Source organism: Pygoscelis adeliae, unplaced genomic scaffold (assembly GCF_000699105.1).
Source record: "Pygoscelis adeliae isolate BGI_AS28 unplaced genomic scaffold, ASM69910v1 Scaffold106, whole genome shotgun sequence".
NCBI lineage: Eukaryota > Metazoa > Chordata > Aves > Sphenisciformes > Spheniscidae > Pygoscelis > Pygoscelis adeliae.
The window spans coordinates 3404877-3427511 of NW_008824939.1; the positions used below are offsets into that span (position 1 = coordinate 3404877).

The 22635-nt window shown below is 37.9% G+C and overlaps 1 protein-coding gene across 1 annotated transcript in view; it reads right to left on the reverse strand.

The window, feature by feature from the left end:
- The window catches only part of STK39 (serine threonine kinase 39), a 189802-nt gene that overhangs the window by 55483 nt on the left and 111684 nt on the right, over positions 1 to 22635 (reverse strand). The window contains exons 5-11 of the mRNA XM_009325448.1: positions 21491 to 21632; positions 19235 to 19290; positions 13967 to 14076; positions 13770 to 13871; positions 13440 to 13573; positions 10009 to 10057; positions 9837 to 9902 (exon numbers count right to left, since the gene is read on the reverse strand). Of these exons, the coding sequence (XP_009323723.1) occupies positions 9837 to 9902; positions 10009 to 10057; positions 13440 to 13573; positions 13770 to 13871; positions 13967 to 14076; positions 19235 to 19290; positions 21491 to 21632 (659 nt within the window). The remainder of the gene's footprint in view (positions 1 to 9836; positions 9903 to 10008; positions 10058 to 13439; positions 13574 to 13769; positions 13872 to 13966; positions 14077 to 19234; positions 19291 to 21490; positions 21633 to 22635) is intronic.

The window sequence follows — 22635 nt, forward strand, 5'->3', positions numbered from 1 at the left end:
ATCCTTTGTCCAAGAGTTGAGGCACTTCCTCAAGAGAAGGCTAGTCCCCATCCAACACAGTCTCACAGGTCATGTGAACATCCTAAACCCTTCATTGCTGGCTATTCTTAAATTCCCCTGAGTTCATTATAATGCAAAGACTCATTTTTATTCTGATGCAAGCCACCAAAATTCTGCAAACCTGAATGTGCTTTACGCAATTGGGAATCTTGTTTTTTCTCACCACGACTCAGGCAGACTACCATTATTAATGGGATGTACCACTACCTTTCCAAAATAACACTCTGGCATTTCTGCTTTGTAGGGCTCAAAGGGTGCTAAGATATCACAGTAATTTGGTGTTAGCATCCCCTCCTCTTAAGCCACTCTGCATACTGCAAATACAGTGGGGAAAAAAACCTTCCTCTTAGTCTTTCTTTGTTTTTCTCCTACTTGGAAAAGAAGTTAGACAGAACTTTAAGTGTTTCATATTTATATGCAGGAATGGGGTGTGTGTGTGTGGCTTTTTTCGGTTTTTTTGTTTGGGGGGGGGGGTGTTTTGTTTTTGTTTTTAAAACACAGGCAGGCCTAAGACACTGCTTTGACAGCATAATCTGTCACAGAAACTAATTCTGGGATAACTGCAACTGGCCTTTCAGGACCAGACAGTAATCTTAAACTCTCATCTCAGAATAAAAATTGAGATGTGCAAGCCATCACTCAGGATGACATAAGCCCCTTCCCTTTGCAAGAACTGTGGAGGTTTATTGCATTACACCTTTTGTGGTATGAAGAGATCCAAGTCCTCTACTTCACTGCCCACAACCACATGCCACAGAAACTGTCCTGGGGGAAAAAAAATCATGTATGCAGAAAAGGATAGGTAAGGCTGGTCCCGAACCCTGAAAATTTGCAAAAGTTACCATTCATACTCCACATCAAATTGTTATTGCTTCTGTACATTGCACAACCATGCTTAGGTTTTGTCCAAATTGCTGACTGAAAGGACACAGATGATTTAAAGTTTTGCAGTTCCTGAAAAATGTCTTTAGACATTTCTGGTATGTATATTCCTTATGTGAAACAACAGAACTTTTTGGCTGCAGAACATAGGGAAGCTCCTAGGAAGCAAACACGTTATTTGGTGTACACATCTCCCATGCCCTAAAGTCTCAGTCTGAAGGGTTTGCATTTCAGTATTCCAAGGTGACCTTACTGTGGGAGGAGATGAGGTGTCATTAGCACTTCAGGTGGTATGTCCTGAGTCAGTAAAAGCAAGAACAGAGAACACTCTCACATATATATCTGTTATTTCACTAGAAAGATAGAGGAACATCAAATCCTTCAATTCCAAGTCAATTCCAACTGAATTCTTCAATTCCAAGTCAAATGCAAATGCTGTCTGAAAAACATGGCAACACCGACAGAAACTGTTATCCCATTTAAAATTTCACATTAGAATAATGGCCAAAAATATTTCATTTACTTCAGGGTCAAGCTTTCATAAATCATGTTTTGATCTCACAATCATTTTCTTCAACAATTTAAACTGCACCTCTGTTGGAATTAAAATATATATTCACAGCTATCCAGCACACCCTTCCAAAGCAGCTATTTATTGTTTGCTCTAAAGTGTGCAATGTCATGTTTATGGAACATTTATAATTACCTTCAATGAAATAAGCCAATGTGGAAAATCTGAGCCACTGATGCAAGCCTGCAAATGTTTGTTTCTTCCTTAATGCAGCACAAAGTATTGCAAAAACTGAAAAGGCACCCAAGCCATTTAAGAATTGGAAATACAGGAATCTTCACCATTTTTGTCTAAATTACCACTTCTACTCACTATTGGAATCAATTACACTGGCAACTTAAAGTCAAGAAATGCAAGATCATTACATTTTCTTTCATGAAGGAGTACTGCATAAAGGAGATTGATAATTCTGCATTATTGAATAGGACTTCTTCAGCTCTCTCTACTGGTTCTTGAGAGCACCCTCTTTTTAAGGGATAACACAGCCCAAGTCAACAAAGAACAGAAATCTTAAAACCCAAAAGACCGTTTCCTTCAAATATTTATGATGCTTGTTTGTTTTTATAGACAAACACAAACAGTCTCATGCTCACATGATGACAAGTGTGACACCCAACAGCAGGGCCATCAATTGAGAAGACTGCCATGAAATCTTACCTACACTCACAGTTCAGAAATGGAAAACAGTGCAGCGATCAGTGAGAGGAAAACAAAGCCATTAAAAGCTGAAGGGAGAGGGGAGGAGGGAGCACATTCCTTCATCTCTAGAGGAAATGCTGAAAAATGGGTACAAATGCTCAGTGTACCAACCTCAAACCATGAGGTTTTACATAAATACTGCAATATACTTATTATCTCTGCTCCAAAATTTGAACCTGATTTTGTTTTGAGAAATTGCAGTGTTTTGCACAAGTTCCAGTAACATGGCAAACGTGCAAGTTTAGTAATTCAGTATGATTTTTGGTTTTCAGACATTATTTCTCCATTTATTAGTTCCACTACATAAATTTCATTACTGAATGTTATTAACTGCAAATAATTCTTTAATTCACATTTTAACAATAGTCCTTTCAGGCACGAATGTATACCTGTGCTGAGGAGGATCTTCTCAATTAATTGTGCAGAGGAGTTGCATTGTTTCTCAAAAGTAACGCTTCACCTCAAAAACAAGGAATCCCAAATGGGCTGTCAGGCATGACCTGATGGCTAGTTCATACATGCAGAGAGAGGCTCTTTTATATTCTCTTTCTTCTCCCTGCCTGGCCCCCTTCTCCCCCCCAGTCAAATTAAGGTGCTAAGGCCAAGAAGGTACCTGCAGGAATCAAAAGGAAGCCAATCAAAAATACAGCAAATTGGCAAAGTAACTTGATACTCTGAAAGGTGAAGAAGATAGATAAAGATTCAGATCTTTAGACCGTCTGGTTATCTTTCCTGGCTGCTCAGATGAATGGGCATCACAATGGTGAATCACTACTAAAAGGCTTTCTGTTAGAGGAATCACCGGACCCTCCTTTTATAATCAGCATTTTCCAGTTCCACCATCCTTTTCTATCATCCAAGCTCTTTACTTGCTTAAAATGACCAGAGGGGAAAAGAAAGAAAACAAATACAGCCTCATGTAGAGCTTTCATTACTCAGTAGTAAAAGACTCATTATAAGGTGGGTTTCACTGCCAGCAATATGGTCACGTTAAAGAGTATTTAGGAAAATAAGCTACTACTGTAGAATCCAAAGAAGAATTTACCATGATTTTCACTTACTTTCAAGCTCAAAGGCTTGAAAATACCATTTCAAGGTGAAATTCTGATTTCTTCCCTTTGCTGTTTTCTACAAGGTTTCCATTTATTTATGCACATAAGAGAACTTACTGTAATATACATTCTGCATTCCACACAGATTTTAAAGAGACCTAAGCTTATTCAAGACATTTTAAAAAAAAATTAAGGCAATCAAAACGAAAATTTGAGTGCAGTTCTCCGCAAAGTTACAAATGAACACGAAAATAATGAACATAAATCTGAAATTTTTATAAAATCCAATTTTATAAGACCCCGGTGTTTATATTTTAGTTAGATATCAAGAAGCAGCATGCATTCAACCAGGCTACAGCATTTAAAATCACAACCTAAAGCCACTCCTAACTGAGCGACGCTCTCCCAGCCTGCATGACTTTACAGTTCAGGAAGGACTGAACCCTGCTCACTGCACTGTGCATTAGATGCGGCTGCCCTCTGCTGTCTGTGACTCCCACACAGCACAGCTGGGATGCACACATCTTTGTCATCCAGTTGATGTTTTTCCCCTTTCACTTCATATACTATGTAACTTTACGTTTACTTGCAGATGCACAGTTTAAATAATCTTCTCATGGAGCTGCTTTTCAGTGCTAAGCAGAAACCGGACTCTGCATACAAACTATTACTATTCCAGCCCATCTTTCTGCTCTGCTAGAATTAGAATTAAACTACCTGTTCTGATTAAAACCTTCAAGTTTTCAGCTCCAGCCATAATTTTAACTTTTTGAGCCAAGAGCACTTTTCAGCTAAATTAAGTCCCCCATGATACCACTGGGTAGCACAATCTCAAGGATGTCCTGCTTCACCTGTACTTCCCTTGCAGATCTCCCCAGGAACTTCAAGAATATCACCAGTATCAAGCACAAGTGCGGGGGGGGCAAGCTTTTTTTTTGTGTTGTACTTCTAAAAGCTTTACAAGATCTAACCAGGAAAACGTATTTACTTTTCACTTTCTTCAGAGTATTGGGCCTAGGCTGCTTTTTTTTCCTCCCTTCAATTTATTTTCTTTAGAACTAGGAAGGCTAAAGATTTAACTTCTCCATACGAAAGCAAAAATTCTCACACAGCTATTCCATTAGTCTTTCAGCAAATGGTAACAGATGGCAACGCTGCTTCTAAGCCACCTTGCGTTTACAGAATCTTCTTTGTAATTCATCTCCCCACATGACCTTCCTGACAAACTTCCCAAAAACGTACAAAACCACAAGTAACACACACTCCCACATCCTCCCAAAACTCCTCGTTACTTTTATGAACAAAGACAGGCAGAAAGGCTTCTTCTACCACCTTGCTCAAGACAACACAGTGGGAAACCTCGTGACACTAAGGTGACCCTAGCAAGACAGCTGTGGCTGCCTGCATTGACAAATACTGATTTGGCCTATAGACTGGGAACAGATTTTATAACAACTAATTCCATTGAGTCACTTTCCACTTAGGATACCGTTTCAAATCCAAGAGAGGCAATCTGGTTTTGGATGTCATGAGAGTGAAGTGTTTGAGGCTTCATTTCTCAGAAGGCAAACAGGTGAAACCAACACCTTCCTGCACATTCTCAGCAAGAGACAGAAAACCAAATAATTAAAAAACAGGACAATAAAATAGGATTATCTTCTGGTTAGTTTCAAGACTTACTTCCTGATCAAAGAATCTACTGCCAGCATCACGCACGCCTGGACTTCCTTTATCCTGTCTTGATTCTTTAACCAGGACTCCTTCAACAGCACCTTTAGAGATACACTACAGTTGGATTTCACAGTAATGAAACCCTCCGCCAGTACTGAAAGTTTCATCAGCTTAGATAAATGCCAAATATTTAAAGCTACTGGTCTAATCAGAAAAGTTCTCATAATACACCAACCTCACGTCAGTCCATGTTCTAGACATTTTTGAACAAGTCAACAGGTCACAAACACAACGATAGCTAATGAGCAGATCAATGCTGTTACACAAGAGACAGTGACTCTTTCACCGCACAAATGAATTCTGGAGTTGAACCATGGTAGCCCATGAAAAATTGGATAGTGGAAAACACTATCCAATATGGGAGAGGGTTACTTTCTAATGATTAAGATGAATCATGCGTAAGCTTTTAAACCCTGCCAAAACAAGTAATACAAGTTATTGTAGAGATGCTTATGGCCACCTGAAGCAGAAAAGACACTCAACTGAGCCAACTATTCCATAGTTCGTTTTAAAGCTCATCTATTCTGTACTAGATTAGCTCCATTTGAGAGGGCACAAAATCCAACCTCACAAACTCTATGGAGATGGTAAAAGCACCCTATGAAAGAAAGGATGGACAAACCCATATACTGTATGAAGTTCCTTGTATATTATGGCAGAACTGCATTTAAGTACACCTTGCATAAATGCTGACAGCAATCTTTTTCCCTTATCTGAAATGTTACAATAAAGCTGATGCAATGGCATGTGCCTGTCCCTTAAAACACTTTCCACTTCCACCCACTAACGCAGGCACTGCTTTCTGATTATATGAATTTTTGTCAAATTTACCTTTTTATGGAAAAAGTGTTTCCATTAAGTTTTACTTCCAACAACTTGAAAATAAACAAAAAACCACCATGGTCTGAATGCCAATTTCTCCTCTCTTTTTTCTAGTAATAGCCAACAATCTAAAAAGAGTTGCACTATTTTTTTTCATTTGTAGCAGTGTTCTGGGTAAAACAATCCTCTGCGATGGAGGGGCCTCCCCCACGCAAAGTCTTGCCAAATACATACTTATAGTTCAGCTGCTGTCTCCCAGAAAAACTGTTCCAGTATAGCACATGTCCCTTCTCTTTATATATCAGCAATGATGAAATAAGCATTTCTTAAAGTGTAAAGAATCATAGCAATGAATATGCATTTTTATTAATAATCTCAGCTCAAACTAATGTTGCACTCTGCTTTTCAAAAGGTCTGGAGTCCAGCTGTACTAACACCCATCATTGGTGAGGTGTATCTATCAGATTAAATCCGTTACTGAAACAAGGAAATGTTGTATATGTATGTCTTGCTGAGGTGCAATCGTGCTGTTAGAGCTGTCCAAGAAATCTGGGATCTAATCATATTTTCATCATTAAATGCAGGGGACTTTTGATTTCTTCTGTAAGGTAACATGATCATTTCCCTAAATTAGCTGTACTGCAGAGCTAGAATTCCAACCCATCAGTAAGGGTATTTCTACTGAAGTTTTAATAAAACCCGGTATCACTCACACTAATCATCTCTTTATGCTGTCACAGGTTTTTCCCAGTAACTTACTGAGCTCTAAAGAGCTTCTATTAACAGCACAGAGACATACCACCTTTCCAAAAATAGAATTCAAGCCCAATTATTACTCAGATTTTAATTTTTTTTACTAGCAGCACTTCAGACAGCAATAAAATGAAATGCAGATACATGTTTTTCCCTGTTCACTTTGTAAAAATGGCAGTCATGCAGAAGATTTTCAAAATTAAAGAAACCGGATTATAAAACCACAAAATTGACCCAGGGCCTTTGGGCATACAGAGTGCTTACAGTTATAATTAATTTTTTAGTGTGACAAGATTTTAAAACTGACTCTGGAATTCTGGAAGCTGTTTCAAGTTTCCTCTATTCCAATATAGCAATTCTAATCACAAATGAAACAACTTGGCATTCAGTTCAAAATTAAAACTGTTAATAAATAGTGTATCTAAATTCTTGCTAAGCTGTTGTATAACAGGAGTGTTCACAGTCCTGATCCAAGCAGGACAGGGCAGGCTGCTCTACCATCACACCACCTAACAAGGCAGAGGCTGCAATCAGGGCTCCCACGTCTCTGTCAATGACAAAAATGCGGCCTCAGAACAAGTCCCCACTTACTAGACCACGCTGAGCTTGGACCATTCACCACAGTCTTTTTCTCCAGTTCTTCTTGACACCAGCAATGCTCTCACAAGTGAGTAGTCACATTAATGAAACCCAGAATTGCCAGTAAGAAGTTGCATGGTGTGATACTCATTTCTGTGGATCAGTACTGGTATATACTTAAGCAGGGTCTGCAGAGGAAGACGCAAGACATGTTCCTCCTGGGCAAGCCAATTCCAGAAGTGTTTCAGTGTTATCCTTAATTACTAGGATAGGGACAGGAAGAAGGGTGTCATTTCAAAATTAGCAGAATTAAAAGCAAATAAAGAAACACTGGGACAGAGGGAATATGTGCACAAAGATGTAGTTTACAACTCTGATGTTAAACAGTATTTTAAACATACAATGTAAGTGTAGTTTGATTATCAAATTGGGTTTTAAAACAGGAAACATCCTTACAGCATCAAACGTTTTCCTCACACATACAAGACCATGTGTACCTGCTTTCAGGATTTCACAAACAGACCTGAACTCATACTTAGTCAAAACAGTTGCCAAGTATAAGCTGTAAAGGCAGAAGCAAAACATGAGAACAGTGTCAAGAGAAAAGAATTTAATGTTAAAACTAAACTGAGGCTGGAGTTCTGGGCAATAAGGGAAAGTAATTATACATGTGGTAAATGCAAGAAAAATTAAATTACTGCAGGGCAGATGTGACATCTGTGCTAGCAGCGGTGCTACAGATCATTAGTTATAGGCATTTCACACCAAGTGCTATAGAAGATAATTTAAGCAATGATGACACTAGCTCTTTTCCATCTCTTGCCCTAGTAACATTCTTTTTTCCATTACAGGGGCTACTTCTTCCAAGACTGACCTCTTAAACATTTTATGTGTTAATGTTTGAGCAACCAAACTGTACTTACACAAGCTTTTTTAAATAAAAACCCACAGTTTTAATATTAAAGTACATTTATATTTTATGGTATCTCAAAACAGCAGCTACGTGCAAAGTTGTAACAAGTGAATTAAAATTTAACTCCCTGATAAATTTTAATATTGTGTCCTTTTAAAATATAAATAATTTAGCATTTTCGCTAGCTAAAACCTAAATATTTTTTCCATTTATGCTGTAATTAAAAGACCTATTAATTTGTCTCTAGCACCGTACACCTTTGATTTAAGAATCACTCCTCTTCCAAATTAGAAAGGCTTGCCCAAAAAGTAATTCAGAAAACTATTTCTGGCAGTGTATGGGAGGCTACCTGGCATTCATTTTGAAATTGCAGATGCTAAGTTATTTAAAGAAATAAGTATACATACATGTATGTATGAGTTAACCTGTAGTCTCTAAAGTTGACCTGAGGACACAGCTGGGAGACGAATCTCATGAGGCACATGCTCTGTCATTATTCCTGTATGGCCTAAGATGTAAGACAAAAAACCAAACGACTATAATTCCCCCACCCCCCCACGGTAATTTTTTACGTGGGCATTGCTGCCACCATATGGCCAAACAGCTGAACTACACCTACCCTTCCTCTGCACCTTGCAGATGCTAACCTGCTTCAGCACACTACACCTTCTACAAGCCCTCTCATTCCAACTTTCTACTCCACCCTCTCACAAAGCCCCATCATTGCCACTGATTTCCGAAATTACTTCCACCTAAAAGAAGATTAAAAGGAACTTAAAGCATTCAGATCTTGCTGACAGTCTCTTCCAAGTATAGGCCACCAGCTGTAGGAACAATTCAGTGTTGTAGAATTATGCCAAACCAATCCTCAAAGACAACAGAAAATCTTACAAGTGCCTGCTTTTAGAAAGCTGGACTCAGCACACTACGCTGTCGCCTGCAGTGGCTCAGCAATCTCTGAGCAGGTTCCTCATACTGAAGAGACATGGTGAGTTAAGTCACCACAGAAAGGGAGTTGCATAATTTCTCACACATAACAAGCAGGAGTCTACATTCATTCCTGTTTATTAGCTCTTCTGAACAGTAGCTTGCTTCATACTTAAGTTTTAAAATACTTACCTGTAAAGCCTGTTAAGAATTACTTTTTTTTTTTAGTTCTGCTGCACGTGACTGGTAAGCTCATTTACAGAAGTGCCAAAGGCACCACAGAAATACCAGCATATGCCACAGCTGTGGGTTTAACTTCATCACCTGTGCGATAAGGCTCCACTGGTCTGAATAACTCAGCAGCATTCTTGCAGTTTGGACCTGACTTCCATACATTTGCGCGTCACATTTGAAATAATCCAAAGAACCAGGTAGTCCTCAATAAATATCATTTATAGTACCTTCACCCTTTCTCTAGGTGATCAATGAAGATATGAATTCTGCAGTTTATGAACCTATATGCTTGCAGATCACTTTTTATTTGCACAACCATTTCACCTGTAGCTTTCTAAAAGGGAGTGGGAAAAAATTGTATCACGTATGATGACGAATACCATATATCGTTTCGGCAAGGCCAGAAAGGAAGTCAAAATGCCCCAGGGCTTCCTGGAGAAAGCAAGGCTGCAGAAACCATTCATTCAACAGTCACTATCTTTGAAGGACTGCATAAGAGAATGGCTCAGTCAGTTAACTAAAATGTAAGGCAACTGAACAGTCCCTGCTTTTTCTTGCATACCAGTCAAGAAAAAAGATACAGAAAAGGAAAAGAAAAGGTCAATACACTCACCTTTTTTGCTCTTTGTGCTATATTAGGCGTTCTAGTGAGAAGTTTTTCAATCAGGTATTCTCTATTCTGCAAAACCAACATTCGGTAAGTTAAAGATCAATACAAGGAAAGAAGAAATTTCATGTAGATTTTAAGGCAGAGCAAAATTTACTCATAGGGTTAAACGTTTTACCTTGGCTTTCTGGAAAAATTTGCATTTTAAAAGTTCTGCTGCTGTGGGCCTGAAAGATCAATAATAAATTAGAACAGAAAACAAAGACCCCTCCCAGTGAATACAGTACAAGACGTTAGTTAAATGGTACGTCTCTAATACTTTTGAATTAGTACTGTATGAATGGGGAATGAATGATAATAGCTACTGAATTAATTCACACGTACTCACTTACCACACATGAAAAAATTAAGCCTCCCTACGGCAAAAATACAAAAAAAAAAAAGGAAAAAAAAAAATCAGTCTCTAAGTTGCCAATTTTCCCCCTTTTTCTTTCAACACAAATGCATTTTACCCTTAAAAGAAACAAACAAACAAAAAAAGTCAGGTATCATGTTCTTCCCCAAGTGACTCTATGAATGCAACTGAACTTTGCTCCACAGCAATAAAAGAATAATTACATTTTCCAAACAGTAGTATCAATACCTGCTACCAGCATTCTTTTACTTCATTGATGTCAGCAGGTATTCACAAGAAACTATACTGATACTATTAAAATGATGCATAAACCAAGAAGAGTGTCATCAGCAGCATCTTCCAATCAAACAGACAAATAAAAAAAAAAAAGCAACAGTTATAAGGTCAAAACTTAGACATTTCACTTTTACTCGCAGTTCTGTTCAAGCATCTTTCTTCCCATCAAGTTTATATTTTTGATGTTTTCAAGAGATAATCACAATCTCACAGCTACTGAAGTGATTCCAACAGCAGGATTTGTCTCCCCTAGCTTCAGGGATCTAAAAAGCTACTGCTCTATCCAAAGCCAGACTCTGGTACTGAAGCAGACTCTGGAGAGAAAGTGGAGCATCTCTTGGGATGAAATAAAATCCTCCAGGTTCTTTTCATCCTTTCCATTAGGAGCCCACACCACTATCCAAGACTAATTTTGACACGGCTAAATTTAGGGAAGCCAAAATCTCCAAGACACATCATTTCTAAATGAACAGAAGCAGCATCTCCTATAGTTTTCCATTTGAATTAAAGCAAGAGACTGGATATAGCACAAACTAGGTAAAACAGTGGAAAGCTTCAATTTGGAAAATTTCAGTCTCAAAAAAACCCTCAAAATCTGAACTAGTTTATTTCTCTGAGGACACATCTGAGGAGTAAGTGAAGAAAAGAGGAGTAGTAAGTAGTGTGTATGTATATATTGGTTCACTCCCGCTAGAAATAATGAAACAACTCCTGCCATGAACAAAGAGTATCCAACTTAGACACAGACAGTAGTTCCATAGAGCACTTATTTTTCTTCCCCTCCAAAGCACCAAACTCCACAATAAAGGAGATTTTAGTAGTGGTACTGTGGAGACCACCAGGCTTAGCAGGAACTCACACATAAACCTTGGATGAGCAAAAAGGAAGGGGAACTTTAAAAAAAAAAAGTTTCTGTGTCAAAGTTTTAAAGTTTATCTCAAATTAACTCTTAACTTCAAGACAAGTTTCAGTGATCCAGTACCATCACATCTCATAACAGGGATATGCACAGTTAAAAGCTAGAATCTTAGTAAAGTTTTATCCGAACTAGTGTTCTCCATTCCTCTACCATTAATTATGCCAGACACTTCTGAACTGGTCTGGACATGCTTTCTGGGCCTGTTTTCCACACAAGCCACGGCAGTGAATTGCAGCTGAGGACTGTAAACAGCATCCTTGGCACTGGGGGGAGAGAGAGAGAAACACCCACACGCTGATCCCCAAAAGAAAAACCATCATGGTCTGAGACAACAACAGTGCAATGCCAGTCCTGGAATTTGCCATGAAGAACAGGCACTTCTCCCACAATTGACATGACAGCTATGGAGGTATCTCCGTGCAAAACTAAAGCCTGGCTTGGGAGAAACATAAAAAATAGCAATGACCCCACAATATAAGGACATTCGCTCCTCAGTTAAGAGTAACTGCCACACAGATCTAATCACCTATCTGCTGGTTTAATTGTTCAATACAAGGCAATTCTGAGTCTGAAGATACTGCATGTGTTTAAATATCAGTGTAATAAATTAGTGTAATCAGTTTAAACACTAATGTTTCGACACTGATGTCATAACTACAGATCAGGTAATTCAGCACTATGTATTCAAGGAGAAAAGGAAAACCGTTTTAATTATTTACTTCTCATGTTTTCATACCAATTTAATCTTGCCTTGAAAACTGCTGGACACTGGAAATGAAAAGAAGCTTGATTATCCAGAACACATTTCATTCTTATCTGTAAGCAGCCAAACTACAGAGCTAAGCTTAAAGCATCAGGACTTGCTACTAAGACTACCAATTTTAACGGGTTTGGGAATCTGAAAACAGTGCACAAATGATCCTTCAGTGAAAAAAAGAATTTGAAGGATTTCAAGAATAAAGATATTGCCACTTAATCTTTTTTCTTAATTATACTTTTCTCTAGTATTGCTGCTGTCACCTTTTTGACTTGACTCCCTATAGCAATATCCTGGACTTAAGCTAGCGTAACATCAGTGAAGAGAAGTACACACCATAAAAGACCCACCCAGTACTCAATCAGGATTGCGCTCTCAGAACAATCTTTTTTCCCCAGAAATACCAGCTCTGAAACTCTTCAAAAAGTGATATATTAAATACCCCTAGGAAATAATTTTAATTAGAATGTGCCTCCTCCAACTCTTCAGCAAAAGAAACCTACAAAAATGGGTCTGCATAAAAATGAATAAAGGATAAATAAATTAATCGTTCTGGGAACTTGAGATCTCAGCAATGGTTTTAGAATAGATGATTAATATTTTCATCATCCTGCCTATCCCATTCACAAAACATAGCAAGAAAGAACAAATCACAAAGATATTATGACATGCAATTGCCTACATAAACATGAGGAAAACTCTAAACAAGCTTGGAGCCCCTAACTTTACAGTAAAAAATAAATACCTCTTAATAAGTCATTTTCTCTGGAAATACCCAAGTTAAAGGCAATACTAAGCTTATGTCACAAAATGAGAAAAATCAACATAAAATTATTTATTTATTTTTAATTTATTTTAAAGGCCAAGAGACTGATATGTTTGCTTATAAGCAGTCTTGTCTAATCAATCTGAACAGACTTGTTAGACTTATGTACAATATCAAGATTTATATGCTGCCTCAGATGAGAAATTAAGATGTAGAGCAAGGACTTTTGTGTGATCAGATTTTAATTCAACAGTATTTATATTTATTTAAATATAAATAAATTAGGTTAACAACCCAGAAGAAGAAAACTTAAGCGACCATTAAAAGGCAATTTCTTCTCCCCAGATGGAAGATGACTGAAGGCTGCTACTTACAAAATTCAAATCATATACTTAATGATGATGTTTAAACACTGGAACTTTAAGTAGTCTGTATATTTAAAAAAAATTCCACTGTACATGGCAATAATGACCTACCTTTTGGAAGGATCTTTTTGAAGGCATAATGAAATTAGTTTTCTAAAGGATTTGCCATACTTTTTCATCATCTCCTTGTCCTCTACACCTGTCTCTAACGTGGGAGGGTCATTTTGAAGTGTCAGCATTAATACCTACAGTAAACCCAAAAAAGAGATCCTGTAATCAAAATGTAGAAATTAAGAGAATAAATATTCCACAGAATACATATATTTAGATATCTTGAGTTGCTATTGACAATGAAGTAGTGCTAACTATCTAGCAGCATTAATAATACAGCTAACAGCATTAAGTAATACAAAGTGTTAAGTAATACAAAGTGATTGTTACTTTCATAGGAGGGTATTTGTGATAAGGTGCTGCTCCTGTTGCTAACTCAATGGCCGTTATCCCAAAACTCCACATATCAGCCTTGAAGTCATAACCTCGCACCTGGAATAGAACCAGAAAGGAAAAACAAGGTGATGTCATCTCAGGTTCCAAAACATTACAGACTGAAAGTATTTTTTTTTTAACATTAGGAATACCTGCTCCATTACTTCAGGGGCCATCCAACATGGAGTACCAACAAATGTTTTCCTTACTTTGTTACGAGTAACATCACCTCCCGTTGCTAAAAATGCACTAACGCCAAAATCTGGGAAGGGGGAAAAAAGTAGAAATCTATTAAACTACCAACAACAAAGCAAAAGTTTTACACTTTAGAAATTAAGTCAATTCATAAAGGTCTATTTATAGAAACTCTCCATGGCAGAGCTTACCTTTGTTTCATGGCACACTGTTCTCGAAATGCTACGGAACAGACGGTATAGTTTTATCTGGAAGATCTGCACTAGAACACCCTCACGTTTCCTAGCATGCGTCTTCCTGAATATGGTTACAAAGGACCCCAGTACGTCTGCCACTTAAGGTTTTCAAATGTGCACTCTGAACCAAGGTTTGAAAGGTTTGCATCTGCTATTGTTCAAAGATAAGGCATTACTTCTGTATAGCTACTAAATTTGAATGCAATTTGAACAAGAGGGATTACTATCTGTAACTTAAACACTTACGGAGATTTGACAAATCAAAGATAATCAGTGAAGTGATCAACAATATATATTTAATAGTAGACCATGACATGAATAGTTTTTTTTCCAAATTCCAAAACAGCAAAAAACCTTAGTGTTCTGTTAACCTGTCACTACGCCAGTGACAGCTGTAAGGGAGAGGTAGAGGATAAATGGAAGAAAGAGGAGCAGATTACCAATGTATGGAGAAATACTGTCATTTTGAATGGAGCTACATGAAGAGTATTTTAGACTGTGCTATTTACAATCCGGTTATACTGAAATCAAGTACTTTACTATAGACCTACTTCAATTTTTATTTTCCTATTGTTTTCCTATTGTTCCCTGACTTTAAGGTTGGGGGAGGTGGGGGGAAATAAATCAGTAACTACAGAAAATGTAGTTTTATCATTACTTTCCACTAAACAACCATTAAGCATCACAGACTCAAATTCTGGACCTCTTCCACATCGCTAAAACACACAGAAATACAGTAGACAAGTAAGAAGCAAGCCTCAAACAATATCCTTTAATTTTCCCTGCAGTTTGCGTGATGAATAAAAAAAACTTTTTTTTTTCCTCCAAAATCTCTAAGTTATAGATTAGACAAGTTTTGTTTGTATTTCTGAAAAGCATGAACAGCCTCAGAAACACCTGCTTCTAATTTTTTAATGCCCTAAAAATCAATGCTGGTATTAGTGACAGTTTCTGAAGAGGAACTACTGCATATAAGGAAAAGCTGAATAGGCAGAAATCAAAAATAAATAAATGAATACATAAATAAAGGAGAGATACAGAAAAAAAATTTATGTCCTTTTAGTACCAAAGATAAATAGTTCGTATTGGACAATTGTTTACAGGTCCTTTCAGGAACTGAGATACATAGCTAAAATCCTGACTTGGGATTTTGAAGAGCCCTGATTTAAGTGTATTAGTAAAGCATTTTGAAATTAAAGGAATCGGAGCTGCCCAAATAAGCATAGCCTACAAATCATTTATTCCCTAACATCTTTTTCACCTCAGCCAGGGCTGGGCACTTGGCCAAGCCTCAGCCAAGGCCAACATCCAGAGTTAGTGTTAGGCATAGGGTTGGGAGAGAGACAAAGCCTATGGCCTCCAAGGGAGCTGGGCTGCAAGGAGCCCACTAAAGGAAGGCACAGGCTGCAAAAACATTTCGTACCTGACAGCTTTTTCCACCTCAGCCAGGGCTGGGGCTCTTGGCCAAGCCTCAGCCAAAACCAAGCTCTAGGGTCAGGATTCAGGCTTGTGAAACAGACAAAGCCACTGCTTCCATGGCAGCAGAGCTGCAAAGCAGCTGCTGCAGGAAGGCACGGGCTGCAAAAACACTTCTCCCGTAACTTTCTCACCTTGACAGTGGCTGTAGACTTTAGCCTAAGGCTCAGCCAAGGCCACGTGCAGGGTTACAGTTAAGACTGGGAGAGAAATAAAGCACCAAACTCCTGTGAGAATGGGGCTGGCCAAGGAAAGCTTGAGCTGCCAAGCAACTGTCCCTGACAAATCTTTCTGCTCCATCTGGCTTGAGTATCCGAGGCATAGGCTCTGCCTATTTTTAACCAGATCTTTTCCAAACATTTCTGTGGGTATGGATTACCACAGGAGTGAACACCCTGAGAACCACTGCTGCAATGGGTAAGTTCACACAGCCACCTATGCACAAAACCGAAGAGCAGGATCTTCTGCCTAGACTCCTCAAAACACACATTCTTTTTCCGACAAGTTTTATTGTAACTATCATTTCTTGGATGGACTAAATGCATCACACAGCCCATACCTTCTACACTTCCACCAGTCTCTGGGTACAATTGCTCTTTGTTATATGTTCCTTACCTTATCGCACATATCTGTTCCTTTACTGGTTTATTTGATATTTTGACCTTCGCCAGGCAATTCAGGCTCAGAAGGCTGAAACCCTGATGAAGTACCAATCATCCTGTTTGCCCAAAGCACCATATGTTACAATCTGTCCTGGTTTCGGCTGGGATAGAGTTAATTTTCTTCCTAGTAGCTGGTACAGTGCTGTGTTTTGGATTTAGCATGAGAATATAATGTTGATAACACACCGATGTTTTAGTTGTTGCTAAGTAGTGCTTCCACTAGCCAAGGACTTTTCAGCTTCCCATGCTCTACTGACTGAGAAGGCTGGGGGTGCACAAGAAGCTGGGAGGGGGCACAGCCAGGACAGCTGACCCAAACTGGCCAAAGGGACATTCCATACCATATGACGTCATGCTCAGTATATAAACTGGGGGAAAGCTGGTCGGGGGGGGCTGCTGCTCAGGGACTGGCTGGGCATTGGTTGGCGGGTGGTAAGCAATTGCATTGTGCATCACTTGCTTTGTATATTCTTTTATTATTGTTGTTATTATTATTACTATTTTATTTTATTTCAATTATTAAACTGTTTTTATCTCAACCCATTAGTTTTCTCACTTTTACTCTTCTGATTCTCTGCCCCATCCCACGGGGGTGGGAAGGGGGGGAAGTGAGCGAGTGGCTTGTGTGGTGCTCAGTTGCCAGTTGAGGTTAAAATACGACACAATCCCAATAGTTTTAAGTAGAATGTTGGAGCTGAGGAACTGCAGTGACTATTTAATATTGTATTTGTGAGTAAGTTGAAAGTTTCCAGCTCTGTACAGAGGAATTTTGTACTTTAAAAATAAGTCTCCCCAATTTAAACAAAACGATGTATATTTTCCTCTTTCCCACCAAAGGCCGAGCAGATTCTCTGTGCAGAGCCTCAGAGGTCCATAATGAGAAGTGTCTGTAGAGCTATCCCAATTCTTGGAAGAACCCATGCTCTTCTATATCTGCATAAAATCTTTCATCAGAGAAACACTGGGTTGCGTTTCATTTGTGAGCCATTGCCCCTTACAACCCAGAAATGCTAATGGACAACCGCATCTTCAAATGTTACTCCTCAAACATATTAGCAGTGCGCGCTATGGATACATCTTTTCTTTATAGAAGCTTGGGGTGCAGGAGAACGAGCAGTCAAAAGAACCTAAGTTCTTCTAGCAAATAAAAAGAAGCAAAATAATCAGGTAGCTGTTCTCCAAAGATGAAAGGAGATTTTACTTTTTCAAGGCAAAAAGATGTAAAAAGCATGAATTTCAGCCTCTTTGGTATTCAAAATTGGCTTTCAGTTAATGTGCAATGTTCAGCTGTCCCAAACAGAACAGCCCCACACCAACAAAGAAACAAGTTTGACACTGCTGCACTTTTCACCTGGAGATCAGAAATAACCTGGTATTGAAATAATGCATCACACAGACACATTCCACATATCTATCCAGCCACTGAATTTCCTCAGTCCTGCATGCACTGAATGCCCTAGCGGCACAATTAAAGCTTTACTCATTAAGATGCCTACAGCAAAAAGGAGGAAAAGGTCAAGAAACCAAGCCCTGGAGCTGAACTAGAAAGGGATAAATGAAGCTGTTGTTTGAATGTTATCTGATTACTGGGAAAGTAGATTTGATTATGTGTGAAAGTAATAATCTAAAGTCAACAGCTTTATTTCAGATGGCTCATGAGATTTTTATCTTTCAACTTTTTAGTTATTATTATTCTTTTTAATTGAATTGGTTGTTTGGACATCTACTCCTTTACAATATGAGAAGATCTAAAAAAATACTTGAACAACACAGATCTAGAAACTCAGCAGTTGCCCAAAGTGCTATACAAACTGAAAACAACTGTAGGGTATAATCAAGTGAATCAATAAATATTAAGTATCTTATTAAAATTCAAGTCTGTAAAATTGACTACGTACTTAAAAAGTCTTGAACTCAAAACAGAAGACTTAAAACTGTTCCAATTAGTAAATGGTTCACCTGCCAGCAAATCTTTTCCTGTCCAGTTTCATAGACTTCAGACACTGGCATATTAAAGCCCTCAAAATACACGTTTACATGGTATTTTGAAAGCATTGTTTATATAAAAAGAACTTTTGGCTATAGCCATTTTTATTACTGAGGGCTACTAAACAAAAAGCTTTCATCGCTGGGTCACGAGCTATATATAAACTGTGAAAGGCCTGGGAGTACACTGGGTGAGGCAGCAGGTACCACCACCTGCTCGCTCTATTTTCCAGATATCTGATACTAACTTGAGAGATGGGATATGGGGTCTTGCTCAGTACTTAAGCTCTTATGAAAACCAAACCGTTCGATTCTTACGGACTACCACTCAGGAAGCATATAGATACATTCAGAGGATATTTAAGATGCTAAACTGTATCCAACCGATACCATTGCAAGACAAATGGTAGAAATGCCAAAAATAATTCTCAATGAGATACCTCATGCATCTCAGTGACTAGTTAAGTTACAGCCAAGGTCCTCATGAAGGGCAGTAAATACAGATTTTTGAATCCCCAAGAACTATTAAAATTACTTGCAGAAATAAATGAAATAAACTTGAACAGAAATATGAGTTGCTACCGTTCACAAGCTGTTTAAGGTACATGGGTGATTAAAAAGGAAACATTAAGAGGACATTAAAAAGTTTCCTTATATATTTGGTGGAACACAGAAAAATATTGAATAATTGCTAAATCATGTATCATTAACCAAGAATCCTGAAATCTGAAACTGGGTAACTTGCAGCTACAGCACTCCAAAAGGAATAGTTAAAAGCCAACAGAAAAACTTTTATCTGTTGCCCCTAATCCAGCTGCAATTACCTTTTTCTTTCATTTAGCCATTACTCTACCACCACCATTACCTGCTATTTGTACAGAGCCATCTTCACCCAGAAGAATGTTGCCAGCCTTCAAATCTCTAGAATGTACAAATAGAGGTTACTTTTATGTATGAAAGTACATATGTGCACATTTTATGTAAATAAATAAATATTGCATACTAATCAGTTTTGCAAGATAGCATTTTAAAATCTAAAAGACAGAAACAGGAACTGAAGTATAAAACGTAACTGATTTATAATAAAACAGAGCGCAGAACTCAAACTATCACAAACTCTCTCTCGTATAAAAAGACCTAATCCAGCTTTGCTATAAAACGAGCAGAATTCAGGGATAGATTTTGAGAACAGAAATATTTAGGTCCAAAGTTTGTTTTACCGTCTTTAATAAATATAATCTCACAAACTGAGAGCTTTCAGAGCTTTAAAGCAAGAATTAATGCTTTCTCACATCTAACTGCACAACTAATGAAAAAGAGAAGTTGAAGAAAAAGTTCTCCTCTTCGATCTCTTCAGAATAGAGACCCATCTTCAAGAAAGGTAAATATACTGTAGATTTCTACCCATTGAAGCTATTAAAGCTCAGGAATAGCAACCATATTTTGCTATAGGGCACTATGATGAAAAGTTACTTGACACTGAATCTGTCAAAAATTCAGCATGTGCTTAACAGTCAACTAGATCCATTTAACACACAATGTTAAGAAGAAACCTTTCTGGCTGTTTTTTTTTCTTTTTACTAGAAACGTGCATCCCATTCTTAATGCACAGGATAAATCTTTCACACAGAATATATCATAAACATTAAGAATTTGAGCAAATCAATCTTTCCAAGATTTACTGAAAATAATTAACACATTGCTACTGAAAGGTAACATAACCTGTTCCCTTATACATAAACAAGAATGCATTGAAATGACAGAACAAAATCCCTGAACAATTTTGGAAACATCACCAACTGGCAAATACCACTTGATACAGTGTTCTCTGAACTACCACAGCTTTCAACTACAATGTACATGGGAAAAGGAACGCACACTGTATCATCATCTTGAACAGGACTTCTGTGGTACTGCACAGTTTACAAATCAGATGTTATAAAAAAGGAGAAATTTCAGATGTAACAAATAGATCTCTCTCTTTTTATCTTTTTAAGGTCCTTTAAGAATAGACAAGGGGAATTCCCAAAGCTGACCTCAGAGGGTCCTGTTATCCTTAAAAGCTAATGAATGTTCCTTCTGCAACAACATCAGCTTAACAGAAGACTATGAACTAAAGTTTGTGGCAGATCTTTGGCATTCCAGAGCAGAAGTCAAGATAATTGTTCTTTATTTCTCCATTTATCTCAATTTTCTCTCCGCAAAAGGAGGAAATAGTTCTTGATTTACATCAGAGGCAGTTCATTTATAAGATGAGACATAAGAAGTACACATAAAGAACAATTACTGTGCTACATCTGCACTACCTCCATTCTCAGAGTTCTGTCTGCAGAGAATCTGTTTTTGTTTAAAAGATTCCCTTATAAAAAGCTAATGCTTGAAACAGACGGAGAGCCTGTTGTAGGCACCTTACTTAAAAGGCGAATTCACCTCAGGAAAATTAATTAGGGAGGTCAGAGTACAGCACTTCCAACATCCAAACAGTGGAAGTAACCTGTGGATTGCTACAGCAGATACGTATAGATCACCCCAGGGGATCTGCAAAATTTACACTGAGGAAGTCATGGAGAGAGAATATATAGAAGAGAACAATCACTAGATGCATTTACACCAAGATGCAGTTCCATAGTACCAATCCCAGCTTCACGTGTGGTCATAAAGAGAGGTCTGTAGAGTTGTAATAGACTACTGATTACTAGGAAAAAATAAATTTCACATTTATACAGCGGTGCCCGAGTGCCCAAGATTACAGGTTTACTGGGCAACACAATAACCAAGTCACAGACCATATAACATAAACTAGATTCAGATTAGATATTTGGACTACCAGCAGGCACAGGGGTATAGACCACCATTCTGGCATACTTAGTGCAGCACAGACCAATCCTAACTATGAGAGACACAGACAGGATAAAGACCAGGCAAGTACTAAGTACTAGCGACAAACTGCGGTCAAGATTACAGCATCTGCCTGAGCATTATCATTTGATAATTACTGCTCACATATACAGTATGTGAAAAAGGAAATACAATTTGCTTAGCCAAGCAACTGCAGCTGACTGGTATCAACAAACTATACACACAACTTTGGAAATGCTTTTCCCTGTGTATATGCTCCTACCTGTGAATTTGCCCATTCCTGTGTAGATAGTCTAAGCCCTCCAAAACTTCTTTAAGAATTGTTGCTATTATGGGTTCTTCAAGGACACCATTTTTGTGCTCTCCTCTGTTGACAATATACTTTATTATATCAAGCATTGAACCTACATTGCAGATCCAGGAAAGAAAAAAGCATATATACAGTATTATCATATAACTTTCTCAAGAATCTGATATTTCTTCATTCTTTCTATGCTACTGCAATTTAAATCTTTGCATGTACATGTAAAGACGTCATGTAACTAGCTCTCAGAATAAAGCACATTGCTACCTCATTCAAATGAGAAACAAAGCACTGTTTTTTGTCAAGAATACTGTAACACTCAATGATCCATTAGAAAGATCTGCTAACAGCTTATTAAGCTACCATTTATTAAAAATTCAGGAGTATCCCACATCTAAACAGATGTACAGCAAAGATTTTGGTTTATTATCCAGCTTAGATTATGGTTCATGTGTTCATGATGTAAACATGCAGCTGCAAGACTGGAAAGAGATATTCTCCACAAACAAATGATGACAACATCCCTAGTGACACCCAGTTTGACTTCAGTTATTATAAATTTCAAAGAATCCAATAGCAACATTTTCTTTTTATTCAAGCATTTTTCAACAGCTCACAGTAAATTCCTGTCATGAATCACTGGTTTCTCTCAGGGTCTATGCTTGCTTTTGATTGAACTGAACAATTCAGCCAAATGTGAAATAACAAGAGTTATTTTATAAGCACTTCCTGTCCTTGCTTTCCAGCTTACAGTAGTCTGCTGCCATCAAGACTAATCTTGAAGAACATCATGTAGCAACCAGGACCACCGCATCTTATTTTGGAGCCTTGCTTTTCTAAGCCACAAGCACATTCAGTTCAGCTCCTTTTTCCTCTCCCAGAACCAAATAAGATTTTTGTACCATTAACCATCATAAAAACTGTAATGAGTGTTTGGTTAGTTTAAGCAATAAAAAGCATGCAACATGTGTAATGCCTGTCCTAGGAAGAATCTTCCTTGAATAAGGAATGAGAAACACTCATTCTGAAATCAGAAATATATGTGTTTTTACAAAAATAGAGTGGATTCTAGAGAAACTCAAAAAGGCCGCACTGACAGAAGT